We start from the raw sequence: 25,425 nt of genomic DNA on the forward strand, positions 1-25,425 counted from the left end.
CATGTAAAAGAGCAAGAGTGGGAAAGCTTAAGACAAATATTTCATATTTAATACAAGATCTAGTATAAGCTTAGACATAAGGGCTTAGTATAAGCCCTCTGGCTTCTGGAGGGCTGTGGGTGGGTGGGGTAGTGTAGGAGGTGATCAGGTCCTTGCAAAGGTCAGAGAAGACCTGGAAGAAGGCAGGAGTCGGCAGACTTGGGATTAGAGGCAGCCTTGGTGTGATGAGACCCTTTCTTCTCTTTCCTGACTATGACCAGGGTAAACCAGCTCAGACCGGCTAGCTATTCAATCCCAATGACTTTGATGTGCTTTTCAAAGTAAGACCTAACTTCCGGTTAAATAGTTTCCATCTCTCAGACCTACTTAGGGCCAGTGACTCAGTGGTAAAGAACCCACCTGCCAATGCAGGAGATGCAGTACACACAGGTTTGATCCCTAGGTTGGGAAAATCTCCTGGAGGAGGAAATGGCAGCTCGGTCAGGTACTCTCGCCTGGGAAATCCCATGGACAGTGGAGCCTGGCAGGCTACCATCCAGGGGGTCACAAAGAGTCAGATGTGACTGAACAACCGAGCACATAGTACCCAAACTTACTTAATGTGTTCTCGCCGACGATGCACTAAGCCGCCTGTCTCTGACGTAAGTGTAAGGAATTCCTTAGTGTAAGGAATCCATGCGCTGTACAGAAGGACCACAATACTCTTAATTAATAAACTCCTTGAATAATTTAGATTATCTATGTCACAGGGGAGAAGGCAATGGCAACCCACTCCAGTACTCTTGCCTGGAAAATCCCATAGATGGAGGAGCCTGGTGGGCTGCAGTCCATGGGGTCCCAAGGGTCGGACATGACTGAGCGACTTCACTTTCACTTTTCACTTTCATGCACTGGAGAAGGAAATGGCAACCCACTCCAGTGTTCTTGCCTGGAGAATCCCAGGGACGGGAGCCTGGTGGGCTACTGTGGGGGGTCGCACAGAGTCGGACACATCTAAAGCGACTTAGCAGCAGCAGCAGCATGTCACAGGTCCACACACTTGTTACAGAGAGCCAGAGAGTAAAAATGTTAGGTTTTAATGTTAGCAAAAATGCCCAGGCCACAAGGAATCTCTGAGGCATAGTCAACAGTATTTAGTTGTTCTTTATATATATATATATATAAAGAGAAAGTTTATTTTCATCAGGAGACGCACACAGACTACATACAGTACACTCCAACAGAAGGAAAAACAAAAATACATTATGCATCTTTTTCTGCAAATTTACAGTACAAGAGATACTGCCTTTTAAGTACACCATGTAAAAAAAACAAGAACAACAATATAATTTAAAAAATCATTGATATCATAACACAACACACTAAAACCCACTGGCAGCTTCTGAAAACCAAAAGGCAGCCCATCTCGGGGACTCCTGATTGGAGGGGTAGTTTGTACCTGAATTTTCCTTCAAAAGAGAGGAAAACAGGATGGCCTATGTGGCAATAAACTCTACCGAACAGGAGAACAATTTTGTGATGGGGGAGATAGGGGAGGGACTGGGCTGCAGTCCAGGGTTTAATTATTGTGTGAGTTTTTAAACACCCTTTAAACAGTCCTTTAAAACTGTAAAAACCATCCTTGGTGTGGGAGGGCATATACAAAAGAGGCCACTGGCCAAATCTGGTCAGCTGTTGCAGTTTACCAATCTCTGACCGCTGTTCACAGCATCTTTAATTTTTACTTTTTATAAAATGCCTCAAAGACAAAAAACGAATGAAAAGAGCTGTTAAAAAATGTAAAAAAAAATATTCCCCATGATGACAAAACAATGCTAAATTTACAGCGCTATTCCCTGAGTCAGGGTTTGTTCAGACAGCACCCTCTGCAGATTCCAGGCAGGAGGTTGTGGATTGTGCCAATAAGCAGAAGCTCACACAACCACTGGGTCTTCCTCCCCGATGCAGAGGGTCCCCGAGAGCTCACCAGGGTCTGAGAGTCCAGACCCTGGAGATACAGCCTGCAGCCTCTGATTTCAGGTGTACATGAGTCTACCTGATGACTGCTCAGCTGATGCCCACTCACCAAAGTTCAGTAGCCAGCTGCCTACCCAACTTCCTCTCGCCTGCATTTCATCCCCGCTTCCCTCCACAACCTGCTCAGACAGCACCCCCAGGAAGCTCTCGTCCTGCTTCTCCTCTGAGATGTCCCTGCGCTACAAGGACTCTAAGACCAGGAGGACAGCAGAGGGCGGTCCAGTCCTGATGGAGCCATCGTCAGCTTCTCACCAATCAGGAGTTATTCTAATGCTCTGGTTGCTCAAGATGTTTTCAGTCCTCGGTGTAGCCTCTGACAAGGAGAACGGAGGACCTATTTTGGGTCGCTCCAAACACCTTCCATGATACTGAAGTTGATGCCCTCTGTGGCTGAGAACTCCACAGGCTGGAATGTAGGATTCCGACAGCGCCCCTGCTCCCTAGATGTCTGTCTCTAGATGCCCATCCTCTGACTGTGACCACAGACACAGTTCTTTCAAAATCCTCAATGGTCCCAGCCCATGTTCTAACATTTACCTTCTCTAATACAGAAAGTTAGAGTAGGGAATGTGTCTACATATCACCTTACAAGCTATAGTCCTCTTAACTGTAGAAGAAATAAATAGTTTTTAATTTCTCAGGTTCTATGTAGTTTGCGTGTCTGTTTCATGTAACAGAAAGGTTGTCCAATGTATACTTTCTGTTAAGGATTATCTCCATAATATCAAACATATACTGAAATGGGACTGTCTAGTTATACCAGTCATAAAAGAAACTGTAGTCAACAGCTGTCAGCCTCTAAATTATAAATTAACAAACATATTCTATAGCATAAATTATAGTTTAATAAATTTATATTAAATACAAATAATTCCAGCTGCATGTGTAAAAAGACAACAACATGTAGAATGACCTACACTTGTTTTTTAGCAGTTCACTCTGATGCAAGTCACTAGAAATATCAGAAAAATTTAACACTCAGTGTAGACCACTGTTAGAGAAATATGTTCTATCACTATACCAGACTCACTTTTCCACTTAACAACCATGAATTGGAGAACAACTTCCCTCTGTTTTCCTCCTTTAGCTTCTCAAAACTGAATCAGAGAATCTGTGATCTAAGAATGCACGTGCATATGTGTTTTCTCAGCCTACTGAAAATAAAAGTAAACATCCTATCATGTTGGGGGAAGGACTTTTGCTAGCAAAGAAGACATTTTCTTTTTTTTTTTTCATTTATTTTTATTAGTTGGAGGCTAATTACTTTACATCATTGCAGTGGTTTTTGTCATACATTGAAATGAATTAGCCATGGATTTACATGTATTCCCCATCCCGGTGCTCCCTCCCACCTCCCTCTCCACCCGATCCCTCTGGGTCTTCCCAGGGCACCAGGCCCGAGCACTTGTCTCATGCACCCAACCTGGGCTGGTGATCTGTTTCACCCTAGATAATATACATGTTTCGATGCTGTTCTCTTGAAACATCCCACCCTCGCCTTCTCCCAGAGTCCACAAGTCTGTTCTATACATCTGAGTCTCAAAGAAGACATTTTCAAATCTTGGAAAAGGATCAGAATGAAGCAAAATTACAAAGCATCAAAATTACAAAGGTAAAGCAATTAAAGAAGTAACGTCCTAGCATATTAGACAGATAAATGAAACAAAACAAAAAGACCAGAAATAGATCCAAGTATTTAGCAATTCAGTATCTGATAAAACTTAATTACTAATCTTTGAAAAGATGGACTATTGAATGAACTGACTAACCATTTGGGGGAAGAGATTGAATATCTATTTCACTCCTTATGCCAAATAAATTTCACATGGATTATAATGGATTCTAAATATTTAAATGCAAAAACATGTGAATACTTTTATATATTTGAAGATAACAAAGGCATTAAAGCTAGAAACAATAGGCAATTTTCCATATAAAATACTGAAATATTATTTTGGTACAGATACATAAACAAATGAAATATAGAAAGCTGAAAGATAAAGAATAAATGGGAGGAAACATTTACAACATAACTGGTGAACACAGAAATAAGGTTTATAATCTACAAAAACTTTATAAATCAACACAAAAGTTAGCACCTGGTGAAAGTACTGTGAAATGCAATGAATAGGCACTTCCCCAAAGAAGTAAATATTAATAATCAATGAACCTATAAAACTACATTCAATCTCTCTAGTTAAAATGATATACATTAGAAATTAAAACGAGATACTTTTCACCTCTCACATTACCTGGTACAAAGGCATCATTAAGCAGAGTGAATGCTAGACTTTGGCTCCACCCAATCCTGAGCTGAGTGAGCTCTGTACAAGGTGGAAGAATACTACTATCAGGGTCACATCTCTCCAGAGTGCAGTTAAGCAAAAAGCATCATAGATGAAACTGCACCTCCTCTGACTAAGTAAGTTTGTAGGATTTTATCCCAGAAAGATCCATTAAGGGTCAAAGATGTACAAACAGGGATTTTTATGGCAAGGCAGTTCATAATAGCAAATCTCTGGAAACAATTAATGGTATATCATCAGGGATTGGTTATCGTTCATGGTCCATGCATTACAGTCAGTAGGAAGATAAAAAGCATTTCCTGACATGCTATCTAATCCTATAATCAGGTAATAAAAAACATAAATAATCACACATTTATATGTATGCAGACAAATGACTAAAACCACATCAAGAAAAGTTCTAGTTGCCTCTAAAATTGTAACTTGGGTGTCTTTTATATTTTACCCCTTTTATTAAAGTGTCTGTAGCTCAGTGGGTAAAGAATCTGCCTGCATGCAGTGCAGGAGAAATAGGAGATGCAGATTCGATTCCTGAGTTGAGAAGACACTCTGGAGAAGGGTGTAGCAACCCACTTCAGTGTTCTTGCTTGAAGAATCCCATGGGTAAAGGAGCCTGGCAGGCTATAGTCAAAGGGCCACAGAGGATCGGACACGACTGAGCAATTACACACACACATGTTAGATATATATATATTTTCTTTGGAAAATCAGAGTTCTTTCTTGAGCCATTTCTATTTATAAATTCTGTCTTCATTTAACCCTGCCTGTCTAGTAGCCCCTTGTCGTTCCTAGCCATCTATTTTGTCTTTGACTCAAATCAGAGCCACCATTTAGAAAGCAGGGAGCCTTGAGGAACCATAAACTCAAAAGCAAAGAATGTAGATAATTCAATCAGTCATTCCTTGCTTCAGTTTCTATATGGCAACAAATTTTACAACAAACTGTATTAATAGTTATAAAAGATACATTAATTTGAAAACTTTTCATTTTTAACTTTAAAAATAAAGTTTATTTAAACAACAACAAAAAAAAGACAAAAACAGCTCATTCATTTCTCTTAACTTCTCACCTCCTAGCTCAGAAACCATCACTCTGTTCTCTGCATACCTATATATATGTGCGTGTGTATAAATCTAATATATATATTAGATCCCACATTTAAGTGAGATCATATGGTACTTGTCTTTCTTTGTCTGCCTTATTTCACTTAGCATTATGTTCTCAAAGTCTACCTATGTTTTCACAAATGGAGGATTTTAATTTATTTATATGGCTAAATAATGTTCCACTGTGTATATATGCCACATATTCTTTATCTGTTCATTAATTAGTCGACACTTATATTTCCTTATCTTGGCTATTGTAAATAATGCTGCCAAGAACCTGAGGGCGCAGATACCCATTTTGAGTTTATGCTCTTATTTTCTTTAGACAAATACTGAGAAGTGGAATTCCTGGATGATATGGTAGTTCTATTTTCAATGTTTGGAGAACTCTCCTTACTGTTTTCCATAGTGGTTGTATCAATTTAGTGCCCACTAACATTACAGAAGGAGAAGGAAATGGCAACCCACTCCAGTGTTCTTGCCTGGAGAATCCCAGGGACGGGGGAGGCTGGTGGGCTGCCGTCTATGGGGTCACACAGAGTCAGACACATGGGGTCGCACAGAGTCAGACACGACTGAAGGGACTTAGCAGCAGCAGCACAGAAGTGTTCCCTTTTCACTACATTTCCACCAACACTTGTTATTTCTAGCCTTTTTGATAATAACCATTCTAACAGGTGCGGGTTAGTATCTCACTGTGGTTGGATTTGCATTTCCCTGATGAACAGCAGTGTAGAACATCTTTTCATGTGTCTATTGGGCGTCTGTATGTCTTCACGTACCTATTTGCCATTTGTATGAATGAAAAGAATGACAATTTTTCATTCTTAACTGAGTTTCAAAGTGACAACTTCAACGCCAGATCAAAACTGAAGATTCAAATCAGTCAAGATTTTCAAACATTATCAATGGAAGAGATGTATGGGCAAGAAGGAAATGCCCATTCATGGAACTGAAACATATTTTGGATCAGAAAAAAATAGCTTCTATTCTTTGTTTCTAAGAATATTTTTTCTAAGTAAAATTGAAATAGATTGATTCCCAGGGGAGATGTAGGCTGAGTTGCTCCAGTTGTGTCTGACTCTTTGTGAGCCTATGGACCATAGCCCACCAGGATCCTCTGACCGTGGAGTTCTCTAAGCAAGAATACTGGAGTGATCCCCATGGCCTCTTCCAGGGGATCTTTCTGACCCAGGAATAGAACCTGCATTTCTTACATCTCCTGCATTGGTAGGCAGGTTCTTCATCACTAGTGCCACTGGGAAGGGTAATAATATTTAATAGGGTTTCATACCAATATGCTTAATACTTTATATTAGAAGATTTTTAAAAATATTATATTTTTCAAGTTATTTACTTTTATATTTAACTTAATTTCCTCCACAAATCACTCACCATCTCCCTAAGACCACATATACTGGCACTAACCACAGTACTGGCACTGACTTAAAGAAACAAAATTCACTTGAGTACTGCTTAACTAAAAGAAAAATGCCAGTGATATTTTAGAAAGCATCAATTTTATAAGTTTTAGTTTCTACTGTCTGAGATAGATATATATATAATCTCTAGCACAAATGTCGAAGAGGGCACAACAATTATTTGTCTGGGTCAGGGGTGAGTAGGTTCATAAGGACCAATGTTAATTAATGAGAGTAGGACATAAGGAAGTTCACATCATATTCTTCAGTATATGAAAACCAATCAAGTGATACACTATATTAACAAATTGAAACATAAAAACCATATGATAAACTCAACAGATGCAGAAAAAGCTTTTAGCAAAATTCAGCATCCATTGATGATTAAAAAAAAAAAAAAAAACTCTTCAAAATATGGGCATAGAAGGAACCTACCTCAACATGATAAAACCCATATATTGCAAATCCACAGCAAACATTCTCAGTGGTGAAAAACTGAAAGCATTTCCTCAAAGATCAGGGACAAAACAAGGGTGTCCATCCTCACCACTATTATTCAACAAAGCTTTGGAAATGCTAGACATGGCAATCAGAGAAGAAAAAGAAATAGAAGGAATCTAGATTGGAAAAGAAGTAAAACACTCACTGTTTGCAGATTACATGATACTATACATGGAAAACCCTAAAGATACTATCAGAAAGTTACTAGAGCTAATAAGTGAATTTAGTAAATGCTATAAAACAATATACAGAAATCACTTGCATTCCTATACACTAGCAATGAAAAAATTAGAAAGAGAAATTAAGGAATCAACCCCATTTATCATAGCAATGAAAAGAATAAACCTACCTAAAGAAACAAAGGTGTTGTATACAGACAATTATAAGACACTGATGAAAGAAATGAAAGGTGACATAAACAGATGTTGAGATATTCCATGTTCCTGAATTTGGAAGAATCAATATTGTGAAAACGACTATACTACCAAAGCAACCTACAGATTCAAGGCAATCCTTGCCAAATTACCAGTGGCATTTTTCACAGAGCTAGAACAAAAAATTTCACAATTCGCATGGAAACACAGAAGACCCCAAATATCCAAAGCAGTCTTAAGAAAAGAGAATGGAGCTGGAGGAATCAATGTCCAGATTTTAGACTAAACTACAAAGCTACAGTCATCAAGGCAGTATGGTACTGGCATAAAACCCAAAATATAGACCGATGGAACAAGACAGAAAGGTCCGATATAAACCCACGCACTAATGGGCAACTTATCTTTGACAAAGGAGGCAATAATACACAATGGAGAAAAAAGACATCTTTTCAATAGCGATCCTAGGAAAACTGGACAGCTGTACACTAAACAATGAAATGAGAATGCTTCCTGACACCACACACAGAGATAAACTCAAACTGGATTAAAGAACTAAGTGTAAGACCAAAAAATATAAAATTCTTAGAGGAAAACAGAGGCAGGACACTCTATGACGTAAATCACAGCAAGATCCTCAATGACCCATCTCCTGTAGTAAAGGAAATAAAAACAAACAAACAAACACAAGTGGGACATAATTAAACTTAAAAGCTTTTGCACAGAAAAGGAAACTATAAACAAGGTGAAATGACTACCCTCGGAATGGGAAAAAAAAATAATAGCAAATGAAACAAATGACAAAGGATTAATTTCAAAAATACACAAGCAGCCCATGCAACTCAATACCAGAAAAACAAACTACCCAATCAAAATGTGGGGAAAAGACCTAAACAGGCATTTCACCAAAGAAGACATTAGGATGGCTAATAAACACATGAAAAGATGCTCAACATTGCTCATTAGAGAAAAGCAAATCAAAACTACAATGAGATATCACCTCACATCAATCACAATAGCCATCATCAAAACATCTACAAACAATAAACGTCGGAGAGGGAGCAAAAGGAACTCTCTTGCACTATTGGTGGGAATATGAATTGATACAGTGATTATGGAGGACAGTAGGGCGATTCCTTAAAAAACTAGGAATATAGCTACCATATAATCAAACAATCCCACTATTGGGCATATACCCAGAGAAAACCACAAATGAAAAACATATATGTATTTCAATGTTCATCACAGCACTATTTACAATAGCTAGGACATGGAAGCAAAATGTTATACAGAGTGAGATAAGTCAGAAAGAGTAAAACAAATATCATATATTAATGCATAAATATGGAATCATGCACTATATGCAGAGCAGCAGTAGAGATGCAGACATAAAGAACATGCCTGTGGACACAGCAGGGGAGGGAGAGGGTGGGACAAACTGAGGGACTAGCATTGAAACATATACATTACTTGCTGTATGTAGAACAGAGAGCAGTGGGAAGTGGCTATATAATTCAGGGGACCCAACCTGATACTCTGTGACAACCTAGAGGGGTGGGATGGGGTCAGGAATGGGAAGGAGGTTCAAGGGGGTGGAGACATATGTATACTTATGACTGATTCACATTGTTGTATGGCAGAAACCAAAACAACATTGTAAAGCAATTTTTCTCCAAATTAAAAAAAAAACCAAACACCTTAATATCATCAAGATGGAAATGTTCCCAAATCAATCTACAGAGTCAACAAAATTCCTTTCAAAACTAGCTTCTGTTTTTGCATAAATTGATGTTAGTCCTAAAATTCATATAAAAATGCAAAAGGAACTATGACAGCAAGAACAATCTTGAGTCAGAACAGAGCTGAATGCACACTTTCCCATTTCCAAGCTCACCACAAAATGACAGTAATTAAGATTCTCTAGTGCTGGTATAAGGACAGATACATAGATCAATGAGATGGAATGGAAAGTCCAGAATAAATCTTTACATTGATCTCCAACAGGGTGTTGAAATGACTGTGGACAGAATACCTGTTTTCACAACTAATGTAGAACAACTGGATATGCATAAAGGCTGCATATAAGGCTTTATAAACATACACCCTGCATAAAGGCTGAAGTTTTATTATTATTATATGTAAAATATAATTTTACATATAATAATACAGCTTTATTATTATATGTAAAAATTATATGCTGAGATTTATATGTAAAATAAATGTATATACTCAAAGTTATAGGTAAAAATTAACTCAAAACAGATCTTAAACATAAATGTATGACCTAAAGCTATAAAATTCCAGAAACAGAATGAAAACAAAAGAAGAAAACAGAAGAGTAAAATTTTAAGATATTGAGTAAGACAATGGTTTCTTAGATACAACACAAAACTATAAGCAAAAAAAGATAAAAACTGGAAAAATTGAACTTCTTCAAAATTAAAGCTTATGTTTGGCATATGATATAATAAAAAAGTGACATACAGATGCTCATGGCAGGATTATTCATAATAGTCAAAGAATATCCAATGTGTGGATAGATAAAAGAGTGTAGGTATATCCATACAAAGTGATACCATTCGGCAATAAGAAGGAATGAGATACAAATATATGCTACGATAACACAACTTGAAAACATAATAAAGAAGTCAGTTACAACAAGCACATATTGTATATTTCTATTTGTATGAAATGCTCAGAATAAGCATAATGATAGAGACAGAAATAAAGATTGGTGCTTTCCTAGGGTGTGTGTGAAGGGGTGGAATGTGTGAGGTGGGGTGAATGGAGTGACTACTGATGGGTACAGCATTTCTTTTCGTGGTTTAAAGAAAAAAATCTTAATATTGAATTTGGTGATGGTTATACAACTTTTGAATATACTTAAAATAATTGAATTATACATTTTAATTTGTTAAACTGTGTAAATGCCAATTATATAAAAAATAAGTTTAAAACTGAATTGCATTTTTATAAAATAAGAATTGAAAGATCTTCCTATGAGAAAATCCATTTGATTGAAGTGATTTTGATTAAGTCAAAAATAACAGCTTGAACTTCCTTCCAATTAAGTAATTCTATTTTTAATTAATTAATTAATTTTAATGGGGGGCTAATCACTTTACAATATTGTAATTGTTTTTACCATGCATTGACATGAATCAACCACGGCTGTACATGTGGCCCCCATCCTGAACCCCCCCACTTCCCTCCCCATCCCCTCCCTCAGGGTTGTCCCAGTGCACCGGCTTTGAGTGCCCTGTTTCATGCATCAAACTTGGACTGGTGATCTATTTCACATATGGTAATATACATATTTCAATACTATTCTCTCAAATCATCCCATCCTCGCCTTCTCCCACAGAGTCCAAAAGTCTGTTCTTTACATCTATGTCTCTTTTGCTGTCTCGCATATAGGGTCATTGTTATCATCTTTCTAAATTCCATATATATGCATTAATATACTGTATTGGTATTTTCCTTTCTGACTTACCTCACTCTGTATAATAAGCTCCAGTTTCATCCTCCTCATTAGAACTGATTCAAATGCATTTTTAATAGCTGAATAATATTCCATTGTGTATATGTACCACAGCTTTCTTATCTATTCATCTGCCAAAGGACATCTAGGTTGCTTCCACGTCCTGGCTATTGTAAACAGTGCTGCGGTGAAGATTGGGGTACTCGTGTCTCTTTCATTCTGGTTTCCTCAGTGTGTATGCCCAGCAGTGGGATTGTCGTATGGCAGTTCTATTTCCAGTTTTTTAAGGAGTCTCCACACTATTCTCCATAGTTGCTGTACCAGTTTGCATTCCCACCAACAATGTAAGAGGGTTCCCTTTTCTCCGCACCCTCTCCAGCATTTATCGTTTGTAGACGTTTTGATAGCAGCCATTCTGACCGGCGTGAGATGGCACCTCATTGTGGTTTTGATTTGCATTTCTCTGATAATGAGTGATGTTGAGCATCTTTTTATGTGTTTGTTAGCCATCTGTGTGTCTTCTTTGGAGAAATGTCTATTTAGTTCTTTGGCCCATTTTTTGATTGGGTCGTTTATTTCTCTGGTATTGAGCTGCATGAGCTGCTTATATATTTTTGAGATTAATTCTTTGTCAGTTGCTTCGTTTGCTACTATTATCTCCCATTCTGAAGACTGTTTTTTCACCTTGCTTATAGTTTCCTTCGTTGTGCAAAACCTTTTAAGTTTAATTAGGTTCTATTTGTTTATTTTTGCTTAGTAATTATATTTTTAAAGAGTAGCCTTCTAGGCAAATGTATGCCTACCTGTTCAGACTTGTGAAGACAGGACTTATTTTTTAGCATAAATTTTCCCATCCTTTTAAATCTCCAGTGCTTAGGATTAGGTCTGACAATAAATGATACACAATACTTGCTTGCTGACTTAAACTTCATGGAAAACAAGAAACCAGAAATTCACACAGAAGACTTGATTTGCTCAGGGCCGCAAGGAAGGGGGAGCACTGGGATGAAGGCCCAGGCTTTGTAGCCTCTGCTCAATGTTCTCACCACTAGCTTAGATGCTGGCATCCAAGTTCCGATGCTTTACTTGATTCTTAAGTAACTTTTTCATTCTCTTTCTGTTCAAAGCCTCACTAACTATAGAAAAAGAAGGCAGTCTGTAATTTGTAGGTGGAAAGTCACATTGAGATCATGGTTGAATTGGCAGGGGACCCCAGCAGCAGAAAGAGGCTCTTCCTCCTGCCATGTTCAGTGGCATTTTAGAAGAGAGATGGATGTGGCCAGGCTGGAGAAATCACTGAGATAAAGGAATTTATCTATTTATTCTGGCAGTGATTCTGCCTAATTAATCAAAATTAACTTATCTTCATAAGATAAGAAAGGGCTGAGCTACAACATTTTTAAAAGTTTCACCTACATTATAAAATGATTAAAATGGTAGATTTTGTGTCACATAACTTTTATCTCAACTTAAAATAATTTGTATAAAAGTACACCTGACACTGTCCTAATTCTGGGATTTTTCTCCTTTACATGTCAGCAAAATTTTACTATTTAATCTTCTTATTTCATTTTTAAGTATTTATTTGACTGTGCTGGGTCTTAGCTGTGGCACATGGGATCTTTGGTCTTTGCTGTTACATATCTTTAATTGAGGCATGCGGGATCTAGTTCCCTGACCAGGGATCGAACCTGGGCCCCTTGCCTTGGGATCTTGGAGTCTCAGTCACTGGACCACCATAAATTGAATTACAGTTGATCTACAATGTTGTGCTAGTTTCAGATATATAGCAATGTGATTCAGTACACACACACACACACACACACACACACACACACATATAGTTATAAATAAATGTTCTTTTTCAGATTATTTTGCCTCTCCATATTACAAGATATGGAGAACAGTTCCCTGTGCTGTATAGTAGGTCCTTGTTGGCTATTTATTTTATACATAGTTAGCATGTATATGTTAATCCCAAACTCCTAATTTATCCTTCTCCTTTGGTAAGTATAAGCTTGTTCCTTATATCTATGAGTCTATTTCTGCTTTGTAAATAAGTTCATTTGTATCATTTTTTGGATCTCACATATAAGTGGTATCATATGATATTTGTATTTCTCTGTCTGGCTTATTTCATTTAGTATGACAATCTCTAGGTTCATCCATGTTGCTGCAAGTGGTATTATTTCATTCTCTTTATGGCTGAGCAATATTTCACTGTATATGTATACCACATCTTCTTTATCCATTCACGGTGTGGAGAAAAAGGAACCCTCCTACACTGTTAGTATCTACTAATCTAACATCATTGTTAGAATGTATTAATAAATTGGTACAGCCACTATGGAGAACAATATGGAAATTCCTTAAAAAACTAAAAATAGAGCTAACATATAAATAGGAATCCCATTCCTGAGCATATATCTGAAAAAAACTAGAATTCCAATATATACATGCACTCCAATGTTCATAGCAGCATTATTTACAATAGCCAAGACATGGAAGCAATCAAAATGTCCAACGGCAGATGAATCAATTTTACTGTTTCGGCAGTTGTAGTTAAATATTATTTTATTTGCAACCTAAAGTGTCATGTGTAACTGTGTATTTTTTTATCTGAAAGAGAAGAAAAATGAGGACCTTGCATTCTAAATTTTAAAATATATGATCTATACTCTATAAAAAAAATATGTGGCATTAAATTCTAGATAAAAGTGGAGAGATATTCAGGGAGTATCAAGTTTCTACCATCTAGAAAAAATATAAAGAACCCTTCCTCCCCTTTCACCCCCACATCTCTTCTACTCTACCCAATAAAAAAAGGAAGGGGGAGAAATAAAAATGTAAAAGTTACCAACAGTAACCAAATAAGAAAAGGAGAAGCCCTTAATGGCATAAACTTAGAAAAGTGCTGGCTCATCCACAAAACAGAACTTTGAGAGTGTCACGATGAGGTCATGTCCCCTCCTCCCAGAAACTACATTTTGTGAGTCTACAAAATCCTGCCAATTCTTGCAGAAATCTTGAGAGAAGTAAAAAGAACTGTTTATTCTTAGCTGTCCCCAGTTTTGACCAAGAAGTAGTGAAAATAGTTGCTGTGGAGATGAGGGCAAAAAGAAAAATGTCAAGAATCTGGCACGACTCTCACGCGTGTGAAGAGCTGGGGAACTGGGTGAATGCCCAAAAGTGCTCCCCAAAGAGTTAACTCTTCCTTCTTCCTCTAACAAGGAGGATTGCACATGCTCACTCAGTCGTGTCTGACTCTTTGTGACCCCAAGGACTGTAGCCCACCAGGCCTCATCTGTCCATGGCATTCTCCAGGCAATAATACTGGAGTCGGTTGCCTCCTCCAAGGGATCGTCCCTTGTCTCCTGCATCTCCTGCATTGGCAGGTAGATTTTTTTACTACTAGTGCCACCTAGGAAGTCCCAAGGAGGAGTGAACCCTCATATATTTATCATGAGGGATGTGGGAGAGAGGAGCCCAGTTAGTACAACATAACTCCAGCTAAACACCCCCACCTTCCCTGTGCAAAGCCTACAGTATAACAGGCATTAAGTGAATAAATATTAATATTTATTATTCATGTCAATAATAATATTTTATTATCAATATCAAACTATCAATATTACCCAGAAAGAGGAAAGAAAAGGATTCTGATACAAGATTCAAGGAGCTCTCTCTCACAAGTGTGCTAAGTCACTTCAGTCAGGTATGACTCTGCGACCCCATGGACTGTAGCCCTCCAGGCTCCTCTGTCCAGGGGATTCTCCAGGCAAGAATATTGGAGTGGGTCGCCATGTCCTCCTCCATGAGATCTTCCCTACCCAGGGACTGAACTTAGGCCTCTTATGTCTCCCACATTGGCAGACTGGCTCCTTACCACTAGCGCCACCTGGGAAGCCAGTCTGGCACAAAGAAGCAGAACAAAATGAAGGGTTGCCAGCATGGGTAAAACAATGAACTACTAACAATGCTGAGAAGATAAAGAATCAGAATAAAAGTTGAAGGATGCAAGATGAAGAACCAGAATGGTTTGGAATTCTCAACAGCAACACTAAAAGCAAAAAAGCAATAGAATTATAACTTTAAAATGTGAAGAGAAGTCATTTTTGAACTACTATTTGAACTACTATTTTCTATACAATCTAAAAGTGAAAGTGAAGTCGCTCATTTGTGTCTGACTCTTTGCGACCCCATGAACTGCAGTCCACCAGGCTCCTCCGTCCACGGGATTTTCCAGGCAAGAGTACTGGAGTGGGTTGCCATTTCCTTCTCCAGGGGATCTTCCGGACCCATGGATCGAACCTGGGTCTCTTGCATTGTAGGTAGACGCTTTTACCATCTAAGCCACCAGGGAAGTCCCATACATTCTAAACCATCAATCAAATTTGACAGTAGAAGCATTTTGGATATGGAAGGTCTTTAAAATACCTATTTCCACTTCCTTACCTGGGAGTCACATCCCCGTTGGTAGTCAGCTAGAATTCTAACCACTTTGGAGGCCATCACTACATGGCTTATCTTATCAGTGTTAAGATACTCACCACAGACATTGATAATTACCATAAGAGACATTAAATATAGAGATATATGACTGCCTATCATCGAAAAAGCAAGAGAGTTCCAGAAAAACATCTATTTCTGCTTTATTGACTATGCCAAAGCCTTTGACTGTGTAGACCACAATAAACTGTGGAAAATTCTGAAAGAGATGGGTATACCAGACCACCTGACATGCCTCTTAAGAAACCTATATGCAGGTCAAGAAGCAACAGTTAGAATTGGACATGGAACAACAGGCTGGTTCCAAATAGGAAAAGGAGTACATCAAGGCTGTATATTGTCACCCTGCTTATTTAACTTATATGCAGAGTACATCATGAGAAATGCTGGGCTGGAAGAAGCACAAGCTGGAATCAATATTGCCAGGAGAAATATCAGTAACCTCAGATATGCAGATGACACCACCCTTATGGCAGAAAGTGAAGGTAAACTAAAAAGCCTCTTGATGAAAGAGAAAGAGGAGAGTGAAAAAGTTGGCTTAAAGCTCAACATTCAGAAAACTAAGATTATGACATCTGGTCCCATCACTTCATGGCAAATAGATGGAGAAACAGTGGAAACAGCGTCAGACTTTATTTTGGGGGGCTCCAAAATCAGTGCAGATGCTGACTGCAGCCATGAAATTAAAAGATGCTTACTCCTTGGAAGGAAAGTTATGACCAACCTAGATGGCATATCAAAAAGCAGAGGCATTACTTGCCAACAAAGGTCCATCTAGTCAAGGCTATGGTTTTTCCAGTGGTCATGTACGGATGTGCGAGCTGAACTGTGAAGAAAGCTGAGCGCCAAAAAATTGATGCTTTTGAACTGTGGTGTTGAGAAGACTCTTGAGAGTCCCTTGGACTGCAAGGAGATCCAACTAGTCCATCCTAAAGGAGATGGACTGGGTGTTCATTGGAAGGACTGATGCTGAAGCTGAAACTCCAATACTTTGGCCTCCTCATGCGAAGAGTTGACTCATTGGAAAATACCCTGATGCTGAGAGGGACTGGGGGCAGGAGGAGAAGGGGACGACAGGGGATGAGATGGCTGGATGGCATCAAAGACTCGAAGGACATGAGTTTGAGTGGACTCCGGGAGTTGGTGATGGACAGGGAGGCCTGGCATGCTGCGATTCATGGGGTCACAAAGAGTTGACACGACTGAGAGACTGAACTGAACTGAAGGGAACTGAAAGTATTTTAGAGACATGCATCACTCTTGAAGATGAATTGTGCTGTATCTTCTTGTTATGTTTCTTTATTTTGTTTTATTATGTTTCTTTTTTTTTTTTTTTAAATAAATATCTATGTAGAAATTGTGTTCTACCAAATGATGGAGTGAACTAAGGGAGAAAAAAAAAGATGGAATACAAAAATATGGACTTAAAGATAGAAGAAATGTGAAAAGAAGCACAAAGCAGAATCAGAGCAAGTGAATCCTTGAGAAAGTGCAGCCACAAGTTGAACACAGAAAGAAAGAAAGTGAAGTCGCTCAGTCGTGTCCGACTCTTTGCAACCCCATGGACTGTAAGCTACCAGGCTCCTCTGTCCACAGGATTTTCCAGGCAAGAGTACTCGAGTGGGTTGCCATTTCCTTCTCCAGAGGATCTTCCCAACCCAGGGATTGAACCCTGGTCTCCCACATTGTAGGCAGACAATTTACCATCTGATCCAGCAGGGAAGTCCAAGTCGACCATAATAGGGCCCAAATTTCCAGTCGAGATTCATGTTCCCTAGGTGGTCCCTAAAGACATAAGCTGAGAATTTACCTTAAATTGTTGACATACTAGTTGCACTCCAGACTGCTGACAGAAGCAAAGGCAAATTCTCTCTGAAATAAAAAACAGACAAACAAACAAACATACTGTCACCCTGGACCTCAACTAATTTCCATAAATAACTTTTCAAGGACAAGGAGTGGCTCACAGTCCAGTGTAACTGCTGCTGCTGCTGCTAAGTCTCATCAGTTGTGTCCGACTCTTGTGCGACCCCACAGACAGCAGCCCATCAGGCTCCCCCATCCCTGGGACTCTCCAGGGACACTGGAGTGGGTTGCCATTTCCTTCTCCAATGCATGAAAGTGAAAACTGAAAGTGAAGTCGCTCAGTCATGTCCGACTCTTAGTGACCCCATGGACTGCAGCCCACCAGGCTCCTCGTCCAGTGTAACTAAGGACAACTAAAAAAGCCAGGCTCTGTAACACTCAGACAATATAAGTATACATTCAAGACTTCATAAGGTGAAATTAACACAGCAAAATCATATATATATAAATATATTTAGTTTTTGAAGAAATAAAAAAATAAAGAATCTATAAGGAGCAGGAGATTTTTAAAAAGTAACTGTGTCTGGAATCTGTAGGACCCTTTGGGTACAGAGCTTTGTTAGGAAGGCTTCCAGGACTCAGCATATAATCATAGCTAAGATTTATTTCAATGAAAGCTAAAACAGCATAGTCAGCAAAGGGAAATGACACATGCAGTGAAGGAAGAAAGAAAGATTGGAAGAAACATCTTGACTTTTAGGAAGATTTTTTTTTTCCCTAGGTATTTGTGTGATGATTTTATTTTTTAAATTTTATCTATTTATTTCTGACTGCACTGGGTCTTTGTTGGTATGTGCAAGCTTTCTCTAGTCGCCACAAGATGAGTCTGCTCTCTAGTTGAGGTCCACTGGCTTCTCATATCAGCTCTGGCTTTAGCTCACACAGGCTAGGTAATTGTGGTGCATGGGTTTAGTTGCCTTTCCTCCTCCTCCCCAGGTGAAATCTTCCCAGACTAAGGATCAAACTCATGTCCCCTGCACTGGCAGATGGATTCTCAACCCCTGGAAAACCAGCAATGTGATAATTTTAACATTTTTTTAAAAAATCATTAAAAGCATGCTCATTAACTTTTAAGATGACTCAAAGGTGGGAAAGACTGTAGCAGTGCTAAAAGGTGGCTTAGAGATGGGTGGAAAACCTCATCTTATCTCCCATAAGCATTACCTAAGGAAATATTGTAATCTTAGTAAAAGCAGGACAGATTCTGCAGCCTCTGTTTAGACAACAATGGCTATTTCCTTGGCTATTTGCAGTAAAATTTAAGTCCAGTGGTTAACAAATAAAACCATAGTAAAAACCCTTCACTTGAGTTAAAAATTTAGTGGTAAAAATAAATGGAAGAGAATGTTCCCGTGGAAAAGTCTGAGGGGTCCCACTGGAGTCTAAAGGCCTCCTATTAATGTTTTTCTCCATGGCAACGTTAATCTAACACCCTATATATTTTATTTTATTGATTATATTTTGGTTCAGCTTTTTCAAACAGGCAACGGTAGCCAGAGTTACCAGGGCAGCCAGGGTCTGGAAGCTGTTTTATGGGAAGATTCTAAAGAGGGCTAACAGAAAAAAAGGGGGTGGGGGGTGGGGAGAGAAGAACCACCTGGTGTTTTTAAACCATTTTAAAGACTACAGAGAAAGATGAAACTTTATTTAATGAAACATCAGAACCTTGTGGGTAAGAGGGAAGCAAGTTTAACTCACTGTCAAGAACCTCGTAATAATTAAAGCCTTCACACAACTGACCTGTTGGACAGGCTGGCCTCACCCAAAGGTGAGTTGTGAAATCTGATGTTCGCTTATGTCAGGAGACCACCTCTGAGAACGACATGGGCCTTCGGATCACCATTCATCAGGAGCGTCTTGGGCTGGTGATTAGGAATAGACCATACTGTGAACAAGATTCTCTTCCCAAACAATTGCACCGGAAATGATGGGCGTGACCCTGAGTGCCTGTTGGTCCTTGGAAGAATCACGCAGCAGGCAGGACAGGTGGCCAGAGGGTTCAGTTGTTGGCTATGCCCCCTTTGTGCATATGAAGCCCCCTCGTCTGGGCTTCCTGCGCCCGGGGAGTTGGGGCCGAGCGCCCACCTGGCTCCCTTCCCTTCTCCTCTCCTGCCTCCTGCCTCTCGGGCCGACCCCGCGAGCCGGGTTCCGGTGCGCTCTGGCGGCCGATCCCCTGCGCTGGGCGCTGGGGGCGCACGGGCGGCAGGGCGGGCCTGGGGCAGCGGGGCGCGGCAGCTGGGAGGAAGTTCAGGGCCTGCCAGGGCGCGTTAAGGAAGTTGCCCAAAATAAGGAAGCGTCGTGCACTGGGCGACTGAGGTGACTCCGGCGATTGGAGCAGCGAGGAGGCGCGCGGGTGGCCCGGCGCTGTGCCCGAGCTGCCCCCGCCATCTCGCCCGTCCGGTTCTCGGAGCCCCGCGCCCCGCCCTCGCCTCACCTGGCACAGGTAGGTGTGGCCGCGCGATCCCGCCGCTTCGGCTGCAGGGCTGGGGAAGGCGGCGTGGGAAGGGAGACGGCGCCGGCGCCCAGACAGGGAAAGATGCGGCCCTTCCTCGGCCCGCACAAGACCTGTGCGCCCAGGCACACTCGGGCAGGTACTCGCAGGGCCTTCCTGCTTTGAAAATCGGAGGGAACACTTGATAAAATATTTCGATTGAGCGTTAGTCGGTTGTGCCAGCTTTTCTCCTAAACCTAGTTGGTGTCTCTTGGGCTCCGGTTTCTGTACGGGAAGCCAGGGGCTGGGCCTGGGGGCCTGGGGGTCTGGGGGCTGGGCGATGGGGCCCCCAAACTCCAGGTGCTGCCGCGTGCGGAAGCTGCTGAGTCCTGGGAGACTAGCTGGAATCCGCAGGCACAAGAAACTTCGGGTCTCGGAAAGAACATGTTTTCGTTTGGCCATTTACAGAAGTCACTGGAAAATTCCACTGAATTTATGGAAGTGACTCAATGTAGAGATGTTCATACGCATGCAAAGGTTTTATTTATACTTTTACTACAGAAAGAGCAGTTGCATAAAAACATGAGTTTCTGAACCTTTACTAAAATGTAGCATGATTGCCTTTTTTTTTTCCTTCCTTTACATTCTCATGGTAAAATAACATAATTAGCCAGTGAATGACTTGAAGAGCAGGAAAGCTGGGTGTAGTAAAATGCGATTTTGAGTTAAAGATTTTTTTGCACTATGGCAGTATGGCTTTAAAGGGCTTCCCCTGTGGCTCAGCAGTAAAGAATCTGCCTGCAATGCAGGAGACGCGGATTGGATCCCTGTGTCAGGAAGATCCCCTCGAGTAGGAAATGGGGTCGTCAGTGTTCTTGCCTGGAGACTCCCCATGGACAGAGGAGCCTGACGGGCTACATCTCATGGGGTCGCAAAGAGTCAGACACAACTGAAGCGACTTCACACATGCACGCACGGCTTCAAAACTTTAAACCTAACCTCCATAATGATACAAAGGCGATTCATTTTTTGGTTTGTTTGAATATCAAGAACTAAAAAGACGACCATTGGAGAAGTTAGAGTTTGAATCTTTGGCCGTTTGCGGTGCAGTTGTTTGGCAAAGAGACTCTCCTTCATTGTGCAGTATATTCACGGGAACCAACCCAAGACACCCCTGCTGACTGGTGACCAGCTGGCCCTTGGAATCTTGCCAGGTGGCCTTTGGAAACTGGATTGCAGATTATTTTAATGAGTTTGCCTGACTCCGTCAAAGATTCCCATTGACCCAAATAAAACTCTCGGCTTGAGTTGTTCTTTTCCTTAAACCCTAGAGGTGGTTCAGTATGTAGTTAAAAAACTTGGAGATACCTCACATCTGAATCTTTGTGTTAAAAAAAGAAAGGTGGGGGGGATGATGGAGAATTCCTGAAAGAAATGGAATTGATTCTAGCATGTGTTTTCTTTGTTGTAGTAAGAACAAATTCATTGCTGTTACTCAGGCAACATTTTCATTAGATGCAGCTAAATTCGTTGATGTGCACATCCCTCTCCTGTCCCCAGATATGTTTGTCTTTGAACTAAAAGGTTTACATACTTGTAAAGTATTAGATGTTTTAAGTGAAAAATCTTGTCTACTAAAATTATTTTATTAAATTGTTTTGTTTTATCTACACTGAACTTTTGCTTTGATCTGTTTAGAGAAATGTTGCAGGAAGATAGAAACTTTATACTTCTTTATTTTACTTTTATATAAATAAAAAATTTATTCTTTGTATTTAGAGTGCTTCAATATGTAGGATTTTAGGAATCATCTAAATAACTATAATGTTCTTAATGTTTTAATTCAGGAATAAAAATGTGGTATTTATTTTAGCTCTTTACCTTTCCTGAGGGCTAAAATTGTCAGAAAGTTCATTTTATCGCTAGATTTGCATTTCAGAAACCATTCATCTTAGCCTTCTTTAGGTTTGTTATTTATTGTTCTAAGTGCAGGTCTCATTTCTTTGTTTTTAAATCAAAGACTTCTTAATAGAATGTAACTTATGCAGCACATAGCATATCCATAATCATTATCCAAAACCCTGTGCCAAGATAATGTTTTGGAATTCAAGATTTCTCAGAATTTAGAATTCAAATTTAGAATATGAGTTTCAGCCTTGAGAAATCCATTTCTCAGAATTTAGAAAAGTGTGCATGCAAACTGACGCTATATATTGCACACCACTCCAACACAGCCTGGGCAGCCTCCTGTAATCTCACGTGTTCATATTTCTGCACCAATAGTGTGAAAAGTCTTACTAAGTGGAATAAAGAGAGGCTACAAATAACTGTGTGCCAGTTCAGGGCAAGTGTTGTCACTTATGAGGTTCCCTACAAAGCTCACCAGAAACCTTATTTTTCAGAGCTTTGTAGAATTAGGGCTAAGGAACTGAGTCTGTGTTAGACTTCATGGAGCTACTGTTTGCTTTTGAAAGCAACTTGCATTTCTGTTGCCCAACAAGTCACACTTTCCAGTAATTAGACAAATAGTTCCTCTGCCTTTACAGAAAGTTTGAAATAGCAAGACTTCCCTGAATTTTCAATGATAATCAAATACAGATCCTTCAAGTGAGAATAGGAGGTTTCATCCTTTCTTATAGACTTTTCAACAGCAAAGTTTCTGCCACTCTGATTCTAGAAAAAGAATGCAGTAGTTACTTAAAGAAGAGGTATTATCACCCTTCACAACTAACCTTGTCCTTGGAAGAAATATTGCTTCCTGTTCTCTTTGTTCTGTCTCCATTATCTGTGCCTAAGGAAAGGTCTGGTATTTTGTACAATCTAAGTTACTGTTTGCTTTCTCAGTTCTCCACCATATAGATTTTTTTCTGATTCCCTAAGTCAACCCCCTCCCTGCCCAACAATTTCTTCCCCTTCTGTACTGGTTTAGCAGCAAATGAGTGGAGAGAAAATTAGGAACTTAGGCCAGTGAGTGAAATTTTTTAAAAAACGTATATACACTGATCATTACTTTTCTTTTAAAGCAACTGAAATCAAAAGGCAGAGTCTTAAAGAGAGACTGGAATTAAATTGCTTAACTTAATTATGTCTCACCATCTTACCTTCTACTTTGGAACTGAAGAAGTTGGGTTTGCTTTTTTCATTCAGAAAAAAAAATTTTTTTCCTTTCTCTTTAAAAGTGGGTGAAAAAGAAAAGAATTGTGGGAAGATTAAAAAAAAAAACTCAGCTGATTGGATTTTAAAGGAAAAGCTTTATTCATTCACTGTGGCTTTGCATCAGTAGGAATATTTCTATTAGCTTAGAATTTTTTCTGGCAAAATGTTAGCTTGTATCACTTTGCTTTTTTTCTTTTAAGAATTAATTATGTAAGTTTTGCCCTATGAATCCTGAAAGGTGGTTAAATTGGAATCTTAAATATAGTCAAATTTAGCCACTGCCAAAGACACCAATAGAAGGAAGAATATTTAGTTTCTGTTGCAGTGGATCTAACAAATCAAAAAGGACTCTCTCTTGATTCTTTTGTTTCTGGGAAATTATGTATCTATTTTTGGTGGCTGCCAAAGGCTGAAGATAGGAAGAGAAAGGTGAGGATAATGTAACACCTCAATTACCAAGGGGGGTGTACTGAAAATTAATGATGGACAGTTTCTGGTAAGCAGCATCCTGTGTCCTGAGGGTACCTGGCTCTGACACTGGAATCCTAGCTCCTGTAGCTGGAGAAGGCAGTACCTCTCAGTACTGTGCTGGAGCCCCGGGGCGGGGGGAGCACAGATTTCAGAGGACATTGGGCTTCCGGATTGGCACACTGTTAGTGAGATATTTGATCTGATCTGAGCAGAGGCTGGGCAGACAGCAGGATTGACGAGGAGAGTGTAGGGCTGATGTCAGGTAAGTGAGGCTTAGGCCTGGATACAGTCAGTGGGGGCATTGTGAAAGGATGGAAGAGGGCTGAGTGCCAAATTTTTGAAAAAATTACAATTTAAACATTGGTTTCTTTAGTTACACTCAGTGAGGCTACAAAGAGCATTTGAATGTGCAACAGTTAACCTTCTACTTCCCCACTCCATCTTCTGTCTTAAATGCTAAATCTTCATGCTGTTCTGGTCAGTCTGACAATTTATTAAATCTATCCATTTCTGTTCGGTCATGGAAATGTTTTGGTGCAACCAGAGTTAATCTTTTCATTTAATTTCAATTTATAACAATACCTTCCCATTCTCTAGTACTGTTCCCCCAAAGCAATCTTTTAATATTTTTAGCTATTTCTTCTAGAATTTTCCTTCTTATTTCCTGATGCTATGTTCAATTGCTTTATATATATATATATATATATATATATACACACATTAGTTTAGACAATGCTGACTTCCTATTCTGAGAAGTAAGGACATGGCAATCCTAGGATAATTATCATTATTACCCAAGATAATCTTTCTGTGTGCTTCCTCGATCAATGGCTCAAGGGGTAAAGAATCCACCTGCAATGCAGGAGACACAGGAGACATGGGTTCAATCCCTGGGTCGGGAAGATCCCCTGGAGGGGGAAATGGCAACCCACTTCAGTATTCTTGCCTGGAAAATTCCATAAATAGAGGAGCCTGGCAGGCTACAGTCTGAGGGGTCACAAAGACTCAGACCCTACTGAACACATGATGAATGGATGGCTGGAACCTTAACCTAGGGTTAAGATGCTATTTGGTATTTACCTTGTGATTTTGTTTACTAATAGAGCATATTGTATAGTATAGTTCCATTTTCTTTCTTGTACCTCAAACTGTTTTTCATGGGGTGAATTCTTGTTTTATTTTTGTGTTTTCTCAGTTGGCCCTGTGCCTGTGATGGTTCTCCCCAACTCTCTGACATGAAGCTAAAGCGCACCGCGCCCCCCCCCCCCCAACAACTTGGACTCAATTTCCTACTGAGTCAAATATATCAAGCACTCTATGAGTTCCATTTCTTTCTTTTTCTGGAAACCCCTGCCTCTGCATCAGTCTGACAGTTTCTTTTCAGTCTTGCTATGCACCTATTAATAACTGAAGCATATTTGGGGGTGTTGGTTAGCTAAATATATTTTCTGCAAGTTGCTGTCCTGTACACATTTTGGAGTCTTAACATAACTCTTATCAACATTTGTGTACCTTTTAAATCCCTTGTAAATCCATTGTCATAATTGTTGAAAACATTTCCCCCAAACTTTTGATTTCTATGGTTATTTGCTTATTTGTATAATTTATTACTTTTTGTAGTTTTTGGAACTTTTATACTTTCTCAGGTCGGGGCATATTCTGAATCATACTTAGTGAAAGATTATTCTTAGCTCCAATTTAGCAGTTAGCATCTATACTTTAAATCAGTCTCAGTGTCACCTCTGTATTTGCTCTGACCCTGATGTTTTATTATTTGATTAATGGGAATA

At 39.5% G+C, this 25,425-nt stretch overlaps 2 protein-coding genes across 7 annotated transcripts in view; one reads left to right on the top strand and one right to left on the bottom strand.

Moving 5' to 3' along the window:
• Positions 1-2,826: 2,826 nt before the first annotated feature.
• On the bottom strand, positions 2,827-20,470 carry LOC139032374 (uncharacterized). Its single transcript, XM_070459131.1, has 4 exons — positions 19,663-20,470; positions 19,318-19,439; positions 17,522-17,583; positions 2,827-3,576 (listed from the first exon to the last, which is right to left on the bottom strand). The coding sequence occupies exons 1-2, from the start codon at positions 20,468-20,470 to the stop codon at positions 19,414-19,416; spliced, it is 834 nt and encodes a 277-aa protein (XP_070315232.1). The 3' UTR covers positions 2,827-3,576; positions 17,522-17,583; positions 19,318-19,413.
• SYK (spleen associated tyrosine kinase) overlaps positions 19,934-25,425 on the top strand; it is a 104,506-nt gene continuing 99,014 nt past the window's right edge. For 3 of the 6 annotated variants that reach the window (XM_070459405.1, XM_070459409.1, XM_020894458.2), the window contains exon 1: positions 19,936-20,020. The gene's annotated coding sequence lies outside the window, so the exon portion shown is untranslated. Of the gene's footprint in view, positions 20,021-20,081; positions 20,169-25,425 lie in introns of those variants that run through there. The other 3 variants (XM_070459410.1, XM_020894455.2, XM_070459408.1) reach the window with 3 other exon arrangements.

The sequence above is a fragment of the Odocoileus virginianus genome, chromosome 31 (genome assembly GCF_023699985.2).
Source record: "Odocoileus virginianus isolate 20LAN1187 ecotype Illinois chromosome 31, Ovbor_1.2, whole genome shotgun sequence".
Classification (NCBI taxonomy): Eukaryota; Metazoa; Chordata; class Mammalia; order Artiodactyla; family Cervidae; genus Odocoileus; species Odocoileus virginianus.

Excerpts from the sequence above, each read along its gene's own strand:
- LOC139032374 (XM_070459131.1), bottom strand. The coding sequence starts at position 20,470 with ATGGCCAAACGAAAACATGTTCTTTCCGAGACCCGAAGTTTCTTGTGC. Across the intron at positions 19,440-19,662 it reads GGAGAAGGGAAGGGAGCCAG|CCCAAGACGCTCCTGATGAA; the intron begins GTGGGCGCTCGG and ends CCTAATCACCAG.